The sequence below is a fragment of the Apium graveolens genome, chromosome 9 (genome assembly GCF_009905375.1).
Source record: "Apium graveolens cultivar Ventura chromosome 9, ASM990537v1, whole genome shotgun sequence".
In the NCBI taxonomy this organism is placed as follows: domain Eukaryota; kingdom Viridiplantae; phylum Streptophyta; class Magnoliopsida; order Apiales; family Apiaceae; genus Apium; species Apium graveolens.
This window is the reverse complement of record NC_133655.1, coordinates 19,585,373-19,604,295: the sequence shown is the minus strand read 5'-3', so window position 1 is coordinate 19,604,295 and position 18,923 is coordinate 19,585,373. Positions and strand designations below refer to the sequence as shown.

Here is an 18,923-nt window from a genome sequence, read left to right as displayed (position 1 = left end):
CCAGTTAATGACTCATCAGGTTTTGAGTCAAAGTGCTTATACTCTTGAGTGAGTATAGTCCTCATGTTCTTCTTAATTGAATCAGTTCCCTGACATCTTATTTCCAAGGCATCCCATATCTTATTTGCAGTCTTGCAGTTGATTACCCTGTTTGACATGACATTATCAATGGCACTATGCAGCAAATGTCGTAACTTTGTATCCTTAGCAATAGATGAGATATCTTCAGCTATATATTCACTTTTCTCTTTTGGTACTGTCTGTGCTGGCTGATCTGCAACTACAACAAAGAGCTTGGTTGGCTTGTGTGGTCCTTCATTGATTCTGTCAAGGTATTCTGGATTTATAGCTTCCAGAAACATAGACATCCTCATCTTTCATATGGGATATTCAGATGGTTTCAGTATGGGAACTCTAATAGTCTCATATCGATTATGGATTTGAGTCTTTGGAGGTTCTTCAGTTTTGGTGGGCTTGGTTGGAGTTTGTTCTTCTTCAGACATGATTGTTTTTGGATCTTAAACTATTTGTGTATTAACAGATTTGCTCTGATAGCACTTGTTAGGTCACACACACTATAGAAGGGGGTTGAATACAGTGTTTACTACAATCAAATCGAATTAAAAAACACAAGTAACAGAACACAGATTTTATTCAACACAATAAACTCTGTTACAATATGGAACTGTCCTCTCTCAGTGATGAACAAATTATCACGAGAGCTGCTAGGGTTATAATGAATAATAACTTCGATAATGATAACACATATAGTGTAAACCCTATGTCTGTGTTTATATACTACACAGTTACAAGATAATGTTCTAATTGATATCGAATATAATTCTGCTTATCTTTTCTTCCAAGTATTCTATTCTTCATAGAATTCTTCTTCATGCATATTTCTTCTTACGTTTGTCTTGATCTTTTTTTCTTTCAATCAGTCGCCTGCCTTATCTGAAAGTCTCCTTAAGTACTGATATTATCTCCTGATAAATATCTCCTGATATCTTAAGTTCTGATAACTTAAGTTCTGATATCTTAAGTTCTGACTTCAGTATAAGTATTGATTTCAGTTAAGTATTGATTTGTCCTGTTAAGTAAGATCTGAAAACTAAACATAAATCATATTACACATGATATCACAAATATATCTAACATTTATCTTATATTTTATCACAATTTTGTTGTCACGTCACTATGTGATTAAATATTTCAATATTGCATAATCAATTTGCTTTAAGTTATCATGAATAGTTGCAAGTCTGAATTACAGCAGAATTCATATATTTTCTTCTTCAATTAATTTGAAATGACTACTCACGGTTTGTATTAAAGTTTTAAAATATGAACTGTAATTGTATAGTCACTTCAACACGTGAATAAAGATTCAACATCGCTTGTTGTTGTTAATAATATTTCTAATCTATTTATTCTTTACAAAATCACCTATAAATAGAGAACTACAACCTCATTAAATAACGCTCGTCAAAAGTAATTATGTCTTCACTCCCACATTTGGATAACTATTTTTGTGAAAAAATAGTCGTTGTAGCGTATTATTGAAAGGGTAATGACAAAGAAAGACGTTTTATCAAATGCCCCGATGATTTTTGCATTTATGAACGTTGGATAGAAAAACCGCTTGAACCCCGTGCAACGGTTCTGTGAGAGATACATTATCCTTGGATAGTGTTCCAAGAAAATTACTCAACTCCGTCACAGTTTTCTGCTCATTAGAAATTGGCTGACCCTCTTCATTCACATTAATGACTACTTTTTCATTAGGACCTCTGGCATGAACTCCACTCATTTTTGACCGCCCTCTAGGATTTCTTAGAGCTTGTACTTTGCATAAATACCAGGTTTATAGAAAATGAATACAAGTCCATGTATAACCTTACAAAAACTAACAGTGCAAAATATGTAAATAATCCAAAAACATGTACATGTTTCAACTTCTTCGGTTTCCATCCCTTCTTGGCCTAGTTTAGGAACATTTTTCATTGTTGGAGCTGCAAGATTCTGCTTTTGACGCTCACGCATTGCTAAATAAGCAGCAACTGAACCAGCTTCTTCATGATTGCCAGATTGTTTAAACATTTTGCTACATGTTGGCTTTAGAACTGGTGGATTAAATGAGCTAGTCGCTTCCCTGTTATTCCCAGCTTTGTTGGGCTGCTTCTTTGTTGCAGTGACAATGACATCACTTTGAACTACTGCATTAGCTCGCGGCCGAGTTGTCGGTCCAGCTTTCCTGTTAGTTCTAGCTTTCTTTGACTTGATAATTTCTTTTCTCTAAAATAAAAAAATGATAGTTAGTATCAGAATGGAGAAATTACTTGCACTTGGTTCATATTATATTAATTGGGTTAAAGGATTTTGTAATGCTTAGGTGATAAAATCTCTTAAAAGAGACTGCTCTTACTGAGAGAGTAAACAATTTCCATATATCATGTTAATTTTGATTAATAATGAAAATTGAACTTATTTATAGAGATGCTAAAACGCAGAGACCATGTAGAAACTGTATAAAGGAAATTAATCCTTAGCATTTAATTATCCTAATTAATGATTATGAAATATTTTATAAATTCAATACCACAAATACTCCTGTTCATCAATATTTAATAATGTGAAATGATATATAGTTTATAACTATCAGGGGTCGTAATAATATGTTTTTTTTATGATTTAATTATGGCTATTGGCAAGAATTGATTGAAACTTAAGTGTCATTACATACTGTGTTTTGTTCTAGATTGCTATGAAGGAGCTGCGACAGAGGAAGATACCTTTTATCAACTAAGCATTACAAAATCCTTTAACCCTAAATTGTGTACTAATATAAAAGCACTAAAAAATCTTTCCGAAAGATTTAGTAATGATCTAGTACCTTTAATGAATCATCGCTGGCATCTTCACTCTCATTTTCTGGAAAATATTCATCGCCTTCCTCTGGATATCGATCTTTATTTTTTGTTTTTTTAATCTCTTCAGCTTGCTTTCCCTTATCAGCTACTAAAGTGGGCAACCCAAGTGATTTATAAACTGCATCATTTTCTTTCATACGTTGTATTCTCCCCAGTTCATAATATGTCACTGGTAGTGGTGGCGGTGGAGGCAACTGCAACCATAGTTATAAGGTGTAAAGTAATTAAACCATAGAAATTAAATCACCTGAAGAGAACAAAAAATCAAAAGTACCTCAACATCAAGGTCATTCTCTGCGGTGTCTTCATTATCATCTGGTTCAGTTGCTAACTGTAATTTCCTCCTTGCCGATCCTTTTTCTTTCAGACTTGCTTCTTATTTACTTGAACTCATCTCAGGCACGGGGGAAATTTTCATCCTCTTACTCCTTCTTTGTTGTTAAAGCAAATGAGTTGTAGTGTACTTACGCTTCGGTTGTTTCTTAGCAGATCTGGTTGTTTCTTAGCAGAAGCTGGTTATTTCTTAGCAGAACTTGGATTAGCTACACATAAATACAAATTAAGGACGCTTAGCATCAGTATACACAAAATGGGACTATTTCACAAAGATTACAAAGAAATGCAATTAATTAACTTCAATTATGTTTTTCCTTGCTCGTATTTTAACATGTCCTGCATCTGGCAAGTGGGCTCAATGTCCAGGTCAACAGTGTTGTCAATGTAAAAATGAATTTCTTCATCATTCTCGCAGCCAAGTACATGTTGATTTACATCCTTGTCATCCAACAAAAGATTCCAGCCACCCCTCTTTCCTTTACTTATATAGATTCCTCCAATTTCTGAGAAATTGAGGTAATCTTTCACAAACTCAATAAGGACAGTGTAGGAAAATCTTTCCACGTCCACGCGTGTTACCAACATCGACTTTCCACCAACATAACTTGCCTTCTGAAACTATCCTTCATAGTGCACCCTCACATTTATCATTTTATCCATTCTGTAGAAAAAAAACATTAGAACTCTATGACCAGCATACAAATGGACATGAAGGTAATTAAATAAAGAATAGAGAACAAATGTACAAAAAAGACAAAAAAAGAAGCAATAAAAGTAGACTAAAACAAATGGACATGAAGGTAATTAAATAAAGAAAAGAAACTTATATAGTTCGGCATATATAAACTACACTTCAAACACATAATTAAAGACCTTACAGAAAAATAGAGAACAACATAAAAATACATAGTTAACCACTATTATGTTATACAAATACATAATTTAAGGAGATGGAACACCAATTTGTGTTAAAGGAACATCGTCCCTAATCCAAACCCCTTTAGTTTTACAATTTATTCCAATATTATATGAATGATAACTGCTCAAGTCTTCTTCCATTGCATTTTGATTTTCAGTGCCGCACCAGCCCCTCGGTAATTTTTTGATAACATATTGACAATTTTTCTCAACTGGATCATCCACATAAAACACTTGTTGAACTTGTGAAGATAGGACAAAAGGATCAAATTTTTGGCGTAACTTATTAAAGTTTACTTGAGTAAGACCAAAAGGATTTTTTTCTTCTTGGTACCAGCAGCATTTAAACAGGACAACTGTAAAAGCTCCCCAATAGTCAAGTTCGAATATTTCTTCGATTGATCCGTAGTAATTGACACCCCCAACTACTGGATTCTGGTCTTTCGATCTTGCAAAGGTAGTGGTCTCTGCTGTTAAAAATACCCCACTATTTTGTGTGGTACATCGTGAATCTCTAAATTTGGTATGGAAATTGTATCCATTTATTACATAGCCCGTAAACTTCCTAGCTAGTCGATTAGGCCGCAAAGCAAACATCTCTAAATCCCTTGAAATATTTTCTTTTTTTAGAACCTCATCTTTTAACCATTTCCAAAAGTCTTCCATGTGTGCTCGTTCCCTTTTGTATTTTTGCTGACTTGCAAGACCATCCATGAAAGCTCGATGCTCCCTGAATATTTAATAAGGTCAAATAATATATATAGATATCAATACTTAACTGGTGAGTAAACTAAAAGGGACATAAGAACTTACTCGATTAAACTTTCTATTTCCTTATTATCGGAATTAAAAAGAATATAACGATGCGCTGACTTCCAATCTGCATCTTTCATTTTGAATATCCGGCCATCCTTATTCTTTTTTGTTCCGATGTGATATTCCACATTTGTTCCATATTTTCCAAAATCAGTTGAATTATTTTCTACTACTCCATCGACGTCCAGAAACCTTGAACAAAATGTGACACACTCTTCAGCCAGGTACCCTTCTGCAATAGAACCTTCTGGCCTACTTCTATTTCTAACATAGCCTTTCAACTTTCCTGGATATTGCTCAATTACAAACATGCAACGTAGGTGCTAAGGTCCACCGTATTCTACTTCTCTGCATAGATGTACAGGCAAGTGGACCATAATATCGAAAAATGGCTATGTAAAATCATTTCAAATTTATAAAGTATTACCACAATTTCTCTTTGTAACTTCTTGATATCATCTAAGTCTACCACCTTGCTCCACCGACAGTGAAGAAATAAACCCAACCTGCTCATCGGTAATGCGACATCGGGTTTTAATGTATTTTTTATGACAAATTGCAATAAATAGTGGAGTATAAAATGAGCATCATGGCTCTTATACCCCACCACCTTTCTCTCTTTTATGTGCACATACCGACTTACGTTTGAGGCACAACCATAAGGAAGTTTGGCATTTTTCAATAGGCTGCAAAAATTTTCTTTTTCCTTATTTGTCATGTCAAATATCGCTGCCATAATTTCAAAATGCTTTCCATCGTCACTTTTAATAGGATGAAGAGGCTTTCTTATGCCCTGATCCTGTAAATCATAACGAGCATTTAGGTGATCCTTCGACTTGCCACTTATATTAAGCAAAGTACCTAATATTTTATCGCATATGTTCTTCTCTATATGCATGGCGTCTAAGTTATGTCAAAGCGGATTATGACACCAGTGGGGCATATCAAAAAATATTATTTTTTTAAAGGGACAACCCTTTTACGCTTCCTCCGGGTCTTAACTCCAAACTGATTTTCATACCCCCATAATAACTCTTCAATTTTTGTTTCTGTTAATGGCACTGGATTATTCCCCATTTCCATTTCATCATTAAATCTCTTCTTATTTAACCTCCACTCGTGTGTCGGATCAAGAAACTTTCTATGATTCATGTAGACAGTTTTTTTGCTATGTTTCAAATAAACAGAAGAAGTCTCGTAATGGCACTCTGGACATGCTAGTTTCCCCTTCGTACTCCAGCCTGATAACATAGCGTACCCCGGAAAATCGCTTATTGTCCACAACGCGCTTGCTCGTAAATTAAAATTCTCGCTGGTCAGGGAATTATAAGTTTCGACATCATCTTTCCACAATGCTTTCAACTCCAAAATTAAGGGCTGCATATAAATATCAATATTGTTCTTGGGAGAATCTGGACCGGATATTAACGTGGACAGAATCAGATTTTCTTGTTTCATACATAGTTAGGGGGAAGGTTATAATTTACCAACACGATTGGCCATGTATTATGACTTAAATTCATTGAACGATATGGGTTAAAACCATTAGCTGCTACACCCAATCTAACATTTCGATTTTCCACTACAAAATCAGGATAACGAGCATCCATCGCCTTCCAAGCCAAAGCATCAGCCGGATGTCTTAATTTTCCATCTTTTGTTCATCCTAATGCGTGCCATCTCATAAGTTTGGAAAAGTCTTTGCACGGGAACATCCTCTGTAACCTTGGTCATAGTGGGAAGTACCCCATCACGTTTGCTGCTACATTATGAATCAATTTCGGTGGATCATTATTTTCAACGATGCCATCTTTTTCATGTACAACCCACCTCGACACACCACAAGTTTCACATTCATTTTTTTCCTTTATTTTTACCCCAATACAACATGCAGTTGTTGAGGCACGCGTGTATTTTCTCGTAGTCAAGGCCTAAATCCCTAATGACACCTCTTTGCAGCATTAAAAGACAAAGGGAGATTGGCATCAGGAAACACTTCTTTGATCAGCTTTAGTAATTCTCCAAATGTAATTATCTTGGCTAGCAAACCATCTTGACAATTTTTTTCTTAATATTATTATTAATATTAAGTGAGGTCACGTGGAACTCACATTATACGAAAGCACTCTCTGATCGATCAGAGAGTGTTTCTGACCCGTCAGAGAGTGCTTCCGGATAAAATGGGTACCCACATGTTGGCCCAACACCCCTTTTTTTTGAATTTTATATTTTATTAAAAAATAAAAAATATTTTGTATTTTTTATTTAATTGAATATTTAAATATAATTTTATTAATTAAAATATTTTATATTTTAATTTATTTTTTCTTTAAGTACGTCGAAGGTCTTGAATTCGATTCTCTGATCCCACAATAGGGCACCGCCACGTCAGCACTGTGGGTCCCACTGTGCCACGTCAGCACTGGATGTGGGCCCAACAGTGCCACGTCAGCATTTTCTGTCCATGTCAACATTTTTTTATTTTTTTAAATGTGTAATGCAACACCAGTAACTCTAGTGTTGCTTGTTGCACAACACTGTCAATAACTAGCAACATTAACTTAACTATAATGCAACGCTTATTCTACTCTGTTGCAAAAAACCAAAAAAATTATAGATAATGAAACGCTTTTGGTGCAACGCTTCTTAAAAGGCATTGCATTTGAGCACTTATGGCGTAGTGATATCATCACATCATTAATTGCTTGTAGGTGTGCAAGTAATTTATCACAGCAGGAGTCACATGCAAACATATCCCCTTACATCTAAATTTTATCTTATATTTTATCACAGTTTAGTTGTCACGTCACTATGTGATTAAATATTTCAATATTGCATAATCAATTTGCTTTAAGTTATCATGAATAGTTGCAAGTATGAATTACAGCAGAATTCACATATTTTCTTCTTTAATTAATTTGAAATGACTACTCACGGTTTGTATTAAAGTTTTAAAATATGAACTGTAATTGTATAGTCACTTCAACACGTGAATAAAGATTCAACATCGCTTGTTGCTGTTAATAATATTTATAATCTATTTATTCTTTACAAAATCACCTATAAATAGAGAACTACAACCTCATTAAATAACGCTCGTCAAAAGTAATTATATCTTCACTCCCACATTTGGATAATTATTTTTGTGAAAAAATAGTCGTTGTAGCGTATTATTGGAAGGGTAATGACAAAGAAAGACGTTTTATCAAATGCCCCGACGATTTTTGCATCTATGAATGTTGGATAGAAAAGCCGCTTGAACCCCGTGCAACGGTTCTCATTGAAACCCTTAGGAAAGAAATTACCATGTAAAATGTAGACCACCGTGCAAAAATTCGTGAGTTGCAGCGCGAAAATTTAAAGACAACGAGGGAATTGCAAAAAATGAAGGCGTTCATCGACTCCACACCTGGAATATCAATGAAGATTAAATTATTGTTCCAGGTGTGCGAGTCGATGAACGCCTTCATTTTCTGTAATTCCCTCGTTGCATTCAAATTTTCGTGTTGTAACTCACGAATTTTTGCACAAGGGTCTACATTTTACATGGTAATTTTTCTCTAAGGGTTTCAATAAGAACTGTTGCACGGGGTTCAAGCGGCTCTTCTATTCAACGTTCGTAAATGCAAAAATCATTGGGACATTTGATAAAACGTCTTCCTGGGTCATTACCCTTCCCGTAATACGCTATAACGACTATTTTTTCACAAAAAACAGTTATCCAAATATGGTAGTGAAGAAATAATTATTTTGGACGAGCATTACTTAATGATGTTGTACTTCTCTATTTATAGGTGATTTTGTAAAGAATAAACAGATTGGAAATATTATCAATAGCAACAAGCGATGTTGAATCTTTATTCACGTGCTGAAGTGACTATACAAATTTAGTTCATATTTTTAAATTTTGATACAAACCGTGAGTAGTCATTTCAAATTAATTAAAGAAGAAAATATGTGACTTCTGCTGTAATTCAAACTTGCAACTATTCATGATAACTTTAACAAATTGATTCTGTAATGTTGAAATATTTAATCACATAGTGATGTGACAAAATAAAACTGTGATAAAGTATGAGATAAAATTTAGATGTAAAGGGATACGTTTGCATGTGATTCCTGCTGTGGTAAATTGTTTGCACTCCTACAAGCAATTGATGATGTGATAATATAAAAATTGGATGACCAAAAAATCTAATGGGATAAGATGTAAATTGAAAGAGATAAGGTTGCGTGTGACTTATCATGTACATTTATTATATTGTAAAATATACTATAATTATCTTCCAATATTTGCTTATAAATAATAGCTTCCAATTGTCATTTATAACATAAGTTTATAATCTCATTTACATTTATATTAACCCTTGTTGTGATCGAGATGCAAAAAATGTGCTTTTGTGGTGTGGAACATGAGATATCTAATATGTGGATCGGCAAATACACCAGTAGGTGTTGGGAGAGATGTGTAACCCGAAAGTGTGCTTATTGTGTTTGGTTTGACGAGCCGCTGGCAGGACGTGCATTAGAAGTTGTTCATTAGCTTTACATGGAGAGAAAAGAGTATGACATGAAGATGGAATTGTGGGCATATTACCAGGAGAAGTTGGTTGCGATTCGTGCTCAGATGGTGAAAAAGATGCGGGAGTTGGAAACCACTATCAACGACGCTCGAATTTGATAAATTCGAAGGTGAGATTGCCCCTAGTTGCTTTGAAGTTGTATTGCATTTTCAAGTACTGTTGCTTTCAAGTTGTATTTTTATTTTCTTTTCGTTATCCAATGGTTTTCAATACTGTAATGTGTTATTATCCAAATCGTATTGTAATGTTATATATAAGAAGTAAAAAATTTATATTCGGATTACTCTTTTTGATTAAAAATACCTGCAAATGAGGTTGTATATAAAATAACATTATCATATATGAAGGTATAACAATTTAATGAAAACACATTTTTCATTGAAATGAAAAACACATAATGAAAAGGAATCACTAGAAAACAACAATACATATGCAAGCAACGAAACAGTACAGAAACATGTTAAAAAACGTGATAAGAAACACATTGCTCGTAGTAAATGGGGTTAAGCCGATTCATCATCAGACATGCAATCCTTTAATAGATAATTAGGATTTTGTAGTAGGTTTTGTTGCTCTGATTCTGTAAGCTATCTCCCGCTTGCAGGAACCGAGACTTGCACCAATTGATATATGTAATGACGACTTCTACGCAACAATATTCTGTTATTTTCATGCCTAATTAATGACACACACCTACCCACTCTCTGTTTAAATTCTGACCAACTACACTCTCCACGGTCTGAAAAGAGGCCAGCTGAATCATGGAAGGGCACCCTTAACCTAAAGTAAGAGGGTCATTTTTTAAACGATCCGATTCGAGGCATCGATATGCCAATTTTCGACGCAGGCTGGCAAAGTACTCTACTGGATCTTTGTGTTCCAGACTTTGATAATCATCATCTTTTTCTTGAAGCAACCAATTGTTATTTGTACCGTCCATATTATGTATGAACTGGTGGTTCAATGAACTAACTCAATGTCATATTTATAAGAGACCTTTTTAATGTTCAGATGGTCACTGTAATTAGTTCTTCAATATTAGTATTACAATGATAGAAGTAACCCCCTCAAAGGCAATGATAAAGTAACAATTACAAAATCACTGATAAAAGTAACCACCGAAAAGTAATAAGGAAACTTCTATTCAAAGCACGAGAAGTTAATAATTTCAACTGAGCACTTCAACTCTTTAGTTATTTCAATTGTTATTATTTTCACATCGATAAAAGTATCACTGAAAAAGTAATGTTGAAAGTAACCACTATAAAATCATTGATAAAAGTAACCACGAAAAGTATTAAGAGAAGTAACTACCGAAAATTAATGACAAAACTTCTATTAAATGCACGTGAAGTTAATAATATCAACTAAGTACTTGTTTCAACTGAGTAGTCACAAAATTGTTACTTTCAGTTGATACATACACCTATATGTTTAAGGATGTTGCAAAATTATAAATGAGAATATGACCTGACAACAATGTAGTCAGGTTGGTGTCATGTTTTTCTTTCAGTGTGATGTCATTGATTTTCTGCAAAATCCCATATCATCGGGCTGTGTTCACAAAACAAATTAACCCAATATCCTCACCATCATGCCATGAGTGGAATTTCTCACCTTAAATGTCGTTTCAGGTGGGCATAATAATTATTCAATTTTTGAAGCGGCAAACATGCAGACCTTAAATAAACAACTAAACAAAATTGGCTGCTTCAAGTTGTATAAAAAAGCCAAGGTAGCTAAAAATTTATTCACTCAATCCCTTCCAATTATTTACATTTCTGAGAAAATGTCCGGCACGCATTTTTAAGGTCTATAAAAAATATAGTTATGTAACTTATTTTTACAATTTTCTTTTTCTGAATAAAAGTTGAATGTTTTAATTTTTATTCAGAAAAATAAAATTGTAAAAAAAAATCACAGAACTATACTTTATATGCACCTTAAAATACGTGTCGGACACTCTCTAAAAAATGTAAACTATTGAAAGGGACTGGGGGAGTATTAGAAAACTGAATGGAGAATGTCTCATCATCAATGTAAGTGTGCAACAATTCTCGAGCATGAAGTAATTTATTGAAGTATTGGTACCTGCCTAGATCCCTATAAAAAACCAATGAGCAATTCGGTGAAATCGAGTTTTGTTTTAGTAAAAAGTTAAATAAATGTAGATGTATTTATGCATAACATTAATGTAATTGGACGATGCATCATATATTCATTTTACAGGTGCATAGTATTTAAATTGTTGGAAAAGTGAAGCATTTTTTGATAGTTTTGTCATGTAACTTGATAATAAAGCTATTATGGTTGTATCATGTATGAACAGTTTGCAGGTGGAGACGTCGCTAGAGGGGTAGAATTGTAAAAAGAAGACAATTGAAGGACTCAATGATTTGTATCAGTGTCTATGTAACTAGATTTACTGAATTGTAGTTCATTGATCGGAACTCTCACAAATGAAATGCTAACTTTTTACTAATTTTAATCCGATTTTAATATATAGGTTGAAGGTGTAACATGTAACAGTTGGCAGAATGATTCCAAGCTACTAACAAATCTTTTATCTACATGAAAGTTTGAAGCAGCAGTAGCACAAATACGTACTAGCCTACTACTAATATGCATCACTTTTTGTGTTCCCTATATATGCTCAATTTTATGAATCCCTACAAAAAGAGTTTGACTGAACTTTGATGATGCAGAATCAGCTGCCCAATGTCGAATCACATGACCCCAATTCATTCATCCCTTTAGCTTTTGTCTTTAAATTATGTTTCTATTTTATCCCACAATTCACAACTCTACTCAATCACCATCTTCTCAAAAGCATTAGTTTGCCTTACTCTATTGATTTGCAGGTAACAAAATTCGTTGTCTAAAGTATAATATCTGAAAAGGAAAGTATAGTTTTGCAGGTTTAGTGGAATGAATGATAAAGTAAGTTATGAATGTTGTAATGCATCTAAAATCGGACCGACACTAATTAATACTTTTTCGCTCCAATTAGATTGTTAAGATTTTTCAAATTTCACCTTATATAATTTAAATAATGTTAACAATCCAGATATAATTGAAAGAGTATCTATATATATTTCATCTCTCCGTCCGAAAATACTAATACATACAATGCATCATTTTGACAACATCCACATAATGCATCCTTTGTAGTATATATCTTTTGTAGACTCACTCCTCATAGTCACAATAACTAAAAAAAATTTACCCTGCTTCCAACACATGGTAATTACCTGCCCCCGTTAGATTGAAGTAAATAAGGCACCCATCTCCATCAAACAGAAGTGTTGGATCCATTGATCCAAAGCTTTACATGTAAATTAGAGAAAACCTATCACTACTGCATACAAACAAACAATAAATCAAATTCACAAAATTATTAAATTAGGGACCACTATCTTACTGTATTCTTTCCAATATCATGGACCAAAAACATTCATCAGAAATCTAAACAAACATGCCAATCAATCTATTGAAATTTTGGTTCAAAATATTCTACTTTCAACTTTTTTCTTACTCAATTTCAGTTAAAATATCATCACTCTGTCTGTATAGTCTCTATTACCAACAATGTCATGCTAAGCTCCATTTGCTTTCGGAAATTTTTTTAATTTTGTTGTCCTGTATTACAACATTGTGTTTAAGAATCCAAGTCGATATTCTTATCGAGAAATATTGTTGTGCGTCTCGCGTTAATATATTCCGTCCAGAATCGAATCGAAGTCGATCAGAACATCGTAGAAAATGGTTAGGCGGAGTAGGAGAATAATTCATATCCTCATCGTACAACTTGTTCTTAAGCCTACAAAAAAAAAAGGAAGGCAGTAATAGAATAATTTGGAAGCTTTCACATAAATCACTTGAGCTACCAATAACTAACTTCAACTGCAGGAAACTCGTTTAACTCACCGCTCATACACCACTTCTTTCCCATCTTTCTAATCCATTTTTCATCTTTAATACTCACTCATATAGCACTCAATAAACAACATTACAACACAAACAGAATAGACCCCAAAACAATTATTTTAGTAACAATAAAAACAGAACCTAACCTCTTTATTCTCATACGTGATACGTCTAATCCATCCACTTCACACTCCTATCCTCTCTCTCTCTCTCTCTCTCTCTCAGCTACACAATCATCTCTCTCCCTCTCCCTCTCTCTCTCAGCTACACAATCCTCTCTCTCTCTCAGCTACACGATCCTCTCTCTCTCTCAGCTACACGATCCTCTCTCTCTCTCTCTCTTAACTACACCATCCCCCCCTCTCAAGTCTCAACTACACAATTTACATCTCTTAACTACATGCATATTGCCCTTCATTACAACAGCAAATATTGAGTACATTTTTATATACACACGTGATCATTGATATCCGCACCACCCAACAACTCTGCTCATCTTCCCAATTGTTCTCTGCAACTCTCTCTGCCCTTTTCTTTCTTGTGTTCCTCCCCATTTTTTTAGTTGCAATAATATGTTAACATTGCTGTAAGTACTATTCTTGAGTACACAGTACACTCCACCCTTGTTTTTTTCTTGTGGGGTTCTTAATTCATCTCTTTTAGTACTGTCCCACACCCACTCATTGTAGATTACTGTATTAATTTTCTTGAATTTGATTAGGCCAAAATGTACCTCAAATAAGGTTCTTTTTTCAAGATTTTAGGACATGGGTTTGTCTTGATACCTCAAATAAGGCTCTTTTTTTAAAGATTTTACATGGGTTTGTCTTGATTAGGTACAGACTTTAATGGGTTTTTTTAAGGCTCATTATCTCATGATATGATAATCATTGATGTAGTACTTCTTACCTAGGGTTTTGTGCTTATTTTTCAGGTTTTAGTGACATGGGCTGCTCAAATTTGTTGCTTATAGTGTATGTTTTGTGGGTTTTTTGTATCTCAACTACCCATCAGTTACAAACCTCTGAAACTGAAGCTCTTCTTCAGTTAAGAAAGCATTTAGAGTACCCTGTTCAATTGCAAGCTTGGGAGAATTATAATGGTGATTTGTGCTATATGCCCTCTACATTGTATGTCAGCATTACATGTCATGATAATATTGTTTCTGAGCTCAAAATTATGGGAAACAAACATGCTAGTGTGAGTGAGTTTTATGGATTTGCAGTTCCTAATATGACTTTATCCGAGAGGTTTTCGATTGATTCTTTTGTTACTACATTGACAAGGTTAAGTGGTTTAAGGGTTCTTAATTTGGTGTCTTTGGGTATATGGGGACAATTGCCTGATAAAATTCATAGGTTGAGATTGCTTGAAGTTCTTGATATGAATTCGAATTTCATGTTTGGTTCGATTCCACCTGAATTGTCGAGATTAGTGAACATTCATACTTTGACATTTGATAGTAATTACTTCAATGGCACTGTTCCGGACTGGTTGGATTCATTGTCTAACCTTACCATTTTGAGTATTAAGAATAATCGGTTGAAGGGCTTGTTACCTTCTTCGATTTCTAAGGTTACAACGCTTGCTGATATGTCGTTGTCTCACAATAAGATTACTGGTAAACTGCCTGATTTGAGTACATTATCTAATCTACATTTGTTGGATATGAGGGAGAATGGGTTGGATGCTGAATTGCCACTTATGCCTATAGGATTGACTACTATTCTTCTGAGCAAGAACTCGCTCTCGGGTGCAATTCCTCATCAGTTTAGCAAGCTAAATCAGCTTCAGCACCTTGACCTTTCGTCTAATTTTTTGACAGGAGAACCACCAGCTGCATTGTTTTCTTTGCCAAATATTAGTTATCTTAATTTGGCATCGAACATGCTGAATGGTTCTCTTCCGAGCAACCTGATTTGTGGAGATGAACTTGGGTTTGTTGATATTTCTAGTAATAGGTTGATGGGTAGGCTTCCTTCTTGTTTATCCTCTACATCACAAAAGCGGATTGGTATGTTTGGTGGGAACTGCCTGTCAACTAATACGCAGCATCAACATCCAGAGTCTTTCTGCAAAGTTAACATGGAAAAGAAAAAATCTAGGAAGAGATCAACTGCAGTTTTGATTGGTGTGATTGGAGGAATTATGTTTGTTGTAGTGCTTCTGACAATTTTCCTTCTTGCTTTGCGTCGAAGATATTCTGCAAGAGAAGAAGCAGTTGTCCAACATACACTGCCTAAGCTTGCACAACAGAATGCACCATCAGGGATATCACTTGAACTCCTTGCAAATGCCAGTAAGTAACTAATATTCTTGGTACTACATTTCGATACATGATACTTTCTATATTGCATGATGAGTATATTATTATGTAAGATCGATAATTTGGTTTACATTTTGCTCTAGGGATCATATCTGAATCTGCAAAACTGGGAAGTCAAGGTTCCCAAGGATACCAAGTGTTTTCATTCGAAGAGTTAGAAGAAGCTACAAATGATTTTGACAAGTCGTCAATCTTGGGTGAAGGTTCTGCAGGAAAGGTACCCTGACACTTTGATGTGATCTATGATTTAGTCAGCCAATCTTTCTAATTACGCCTGGAACTTGACTAGTCCAGCTTTTGTTAATTTTTATCTGCACTCCATGATGTTTGATGTTCGTAATAAGTACATCTATCTCCTCTTTAATATTGATTGATTGTGTTTGCTTGTATTACATGGAATTGATTATCTTAAGAACTAAAACATTCTAAATAGCTTCTTCTGTTGGAATTTTACTGTAAGATATGAATTCTGATTGATTTGTCTTAGAGTGTATAATTTTATTTCATGGATTTTTTTCGCTAAACAACCTTTTTAACATTCTCTGTCCATTTTAACAGCTTTACAAAGGAAGATTAGACAACGGAACTTCCATTACTGTTCGAGCTCTGCCTTTATTTAGAAAGTATTCAGTTCGAAATCTTAAACTTCGATTGGATTTACTATCAAAACTTCGCCACCCGCACCTTGTTGGGCTTCTAGGCCATTGTATTGATGGAGGGCCACAAGATGATTCTACTGCTAGCAGAGTCTTCCTTGTATATGAGTTTGTGCCGAATGGGAATTTCCGTGCTCATCTCTCAGGTCAGTGGTACAATTTACATACCATTCCAATTTGCATATATATATGCATTTTGTTAAATATGTAAAATCATCATTCCTACATCTGGTAGTGGACAACAAAGTGAACAATGCTATAAAGAGATGTTAGGGCTCTAAAGGATTGATTCTAGTTGATTACATGCATGTATGTTATTTAAAGAGCTAAATACCACATTAATCTCTGTTTCTATCTAGACATATATAGCTAAAATTCTTTGTATTGGGAGTGATGAAAGAGTGATTATATGAAGGTCTGAAGAAGGGGTTTTATATCACACACACAAATAGGGCATGTTAGATAGACAAATAAGCAGTCTGGAATGTTTCTTCACCTAAAACTATATTTAATTAAAATTTCACTTTCCTAAGTTCACAATTTATCTAACCCTGCAGAAAGTTCTCCAGAAAAGGTTCTCAAGTGGTCAGATCGCTTAGCAGTTCTGATTGGCATTGCAAAAGCTGTGCATTTTTTGCATACTGGGGTGTATGCTACCTTCAATAATCGCTTAAAAACAAACAATATATTACTTGATGATCATCGTATAGCCAAGCTGAGCGACTATGGGATTTCCATAATTACTGAAGAAATAGAAAAGCTCGAGGTTTACTTCTAATCTTGAATCATATAATTGGGAATATGCAGCCATATCATGGGCAAAAAGTATCAGTCATATATTGGGCTAACGTTAGTACTCTATTTTATTTTATTTTGCAGGCAAAAAAAGAAGGCTCTAAGTCATGGTATGGTATTGAAGTCTTTCCATTCACCCTACGTAAACTCTCAAAAGAATTTTAAGCCTTCAATTTAGTTTCATAAATTACTCCTTGGAGACTCTGATATTGGATGCTTCTATAATTGTCATGGAATTTTTTTTGTTCAACATATCTGATGCTATGCCAACTCCATTATATTATATATGTATAGATATAACTGAGTTTAATTGTTTGACAGGCATAAATCAAAGTCAGAGGATGATGTTTATAATTTTGGGTTTATATTGATGGAAGTGCTTGTTGGGCCAATTGTGAGTGGAAAAGGAGAAGAATATTTGCTAAACGAAATGGTACGATATGATAATTTCAACTGCACTTGGTCATTCAATAAAATCTCAAACATGCTACGATTCTTTGCATAGATGTTAAACTTAAATATTTGAAATGCTTAGTACTAATCACAATCTTCTGTATGTTTAATGTTATTAAATTAATATTGCAATTTTCTGCTTTGTTTATGTATCACAGACATCTTTTGGAAGCCTGGATGGTCGAAAGAGGATTGTGGATCCAATTGTGTTAACTACTTGCTCACAAGAGTCATTAACGACTGTAATATCGATCACAAACAAATGTATATCATCTGATCCCACAAATCGTCCCTCATTCGAGGATGTGCTCTGGAATCTGCAGTATGCAGCTCAAGTCCAGGCTACAGCAGATGCTGATCAAAAGTCAAGTACATCATCGCAGTAATCTGTAATCCCCGGATCCTTTCCAAGTATTCTTACCTTACATAACAATGGACATCAGTCAATAGCTATTCCAATCGTCATGCAAAACCATTTTTAAAGAAATCCATTTACTCAACAATATGACATGATTCTTGTACCAATTTAATCATCAATTAGTATTCTTCTGTAAAAAATGTAAATGTCATTTGTCAGTCTAGATTTCAGACTTGAAAGTAGGACATAGATACCAATGGATCAACTTCAGTTACAAAAATGTACTGCAGCTGTATGAACTTTTCATCTTACCTTACTGTGAAGTGAATTTTGTGGGTTTTTTGTGTACGAAGTGTTGAGTAAAACCTTAAGTTATTAGAGTAAATCTCAATGGCACGAAGCTGCAAATTTTATAACTTATGAATACAAGTGGTTCTGTATACATTTATGTTATGAAGATGTGTGTGTTAAACATATTATATTCCCTCCTTCCTGGCTAAGTACATCCCAAAATACAATTTTCTTTGATTTTTTAGGCATATTTTAATGTGAATAAAAAGAATAACTCCACATGTCATTTTTCAAATTTTCTTTTTCTGAATAAAAGTATACATGTTAAATTTTAATTCAAGAAAAAAAGTTTTAGAAAAAAATATGCAGAAATATGACTTTTATACACCTTAAAATACGCGTAAAAAGTTAAAGGGACTTATATTTTGGGACTGAAGGAAGTATTATTTTTTCCTAACATCTATTCCAATATTACTCCAGTTGTATTTTCTATGATTGTCAATGTTGACCTTTTGCCAAAAAAAAATTTGTCAA

At 34.1% G+C, this 18,923-nt stretch overlaps 1 protein-coding gene across 3 annotated transcripts; it reads left to right on the top strand.

Moving 5' to 3' along the window:
- The first annotated feature begins 13,602 nt into the window (after positions 1–13,602).
- On the top strand, positions 13,603–18,446 carry LOC141684481 (putative inactive leucine-rich repeat receptor-like protein kinase At3g03770). 3 transcript variants are annotated; one of them, XR_012560644.1, is made up of 8 exons: positions 13,603–14,346; positions 14,445–15,809; positions 15,920–16,053; positions 16,395–16,638; positions 17,050–17,258; positions 17,372–17,429; positions 17,609–17,720; positions 17,899–18,037. XR_012560644.1 is itself a non-coding variant. In XM_074489473.1 (8 exons), exons 2-8 carry the CDS (start codon positions 14,456–14,458, stop codon positions 18,124–18,126), a joined length of 2,307 nt encoding a protein of 768 aa, XP_074345574.1. In that variant the 5' UTR covers positions 13,617–14,096; positions 14,445–14,455; the 3' UTR covers positions 18,127–18,446. The 3 variants fall into 3 exon arrangements, 2 of the variants coding, with proteins under 2 accessions (XP_074345574.1, XP_074345573.1); XM_074489473.1 differs by having other exon boundaries at positions 13,617–14,096; positions 17,372–17,397; positions 17,899–18,446; XM_074489472.1 differs by having other exon boundaries at positions 13,618–14,346; positions 17,372–17,397; positions 17,899–18,446.
- Positions 18,447–18,923: the final 477 nt, after the last annotated feature.

Coding starts and splice junctions, on each gene's coding strand:
- LOC141684481 (XM_074489473.1), top strand. CDS start 14,456: ATGGGCTGCTCAAATTTGTTGCTTATAGTGTATGTTTTGTGGGTTTTT. Junction 16,054..16,394: donor GTGAAGGTTCTGCAGGAAAG/GTACCCTGACAC, acceptor CCATTTTAACAG/CTTTACAAAGGAAGATTAGA. Junction 16,639..17,049: donor TTTCCGTGCTCATCTCTCAG/GTCAGTGGTACA, acceptor CTAACCCTGCAG/AAAGTTCTCCAGAAAAGGTT.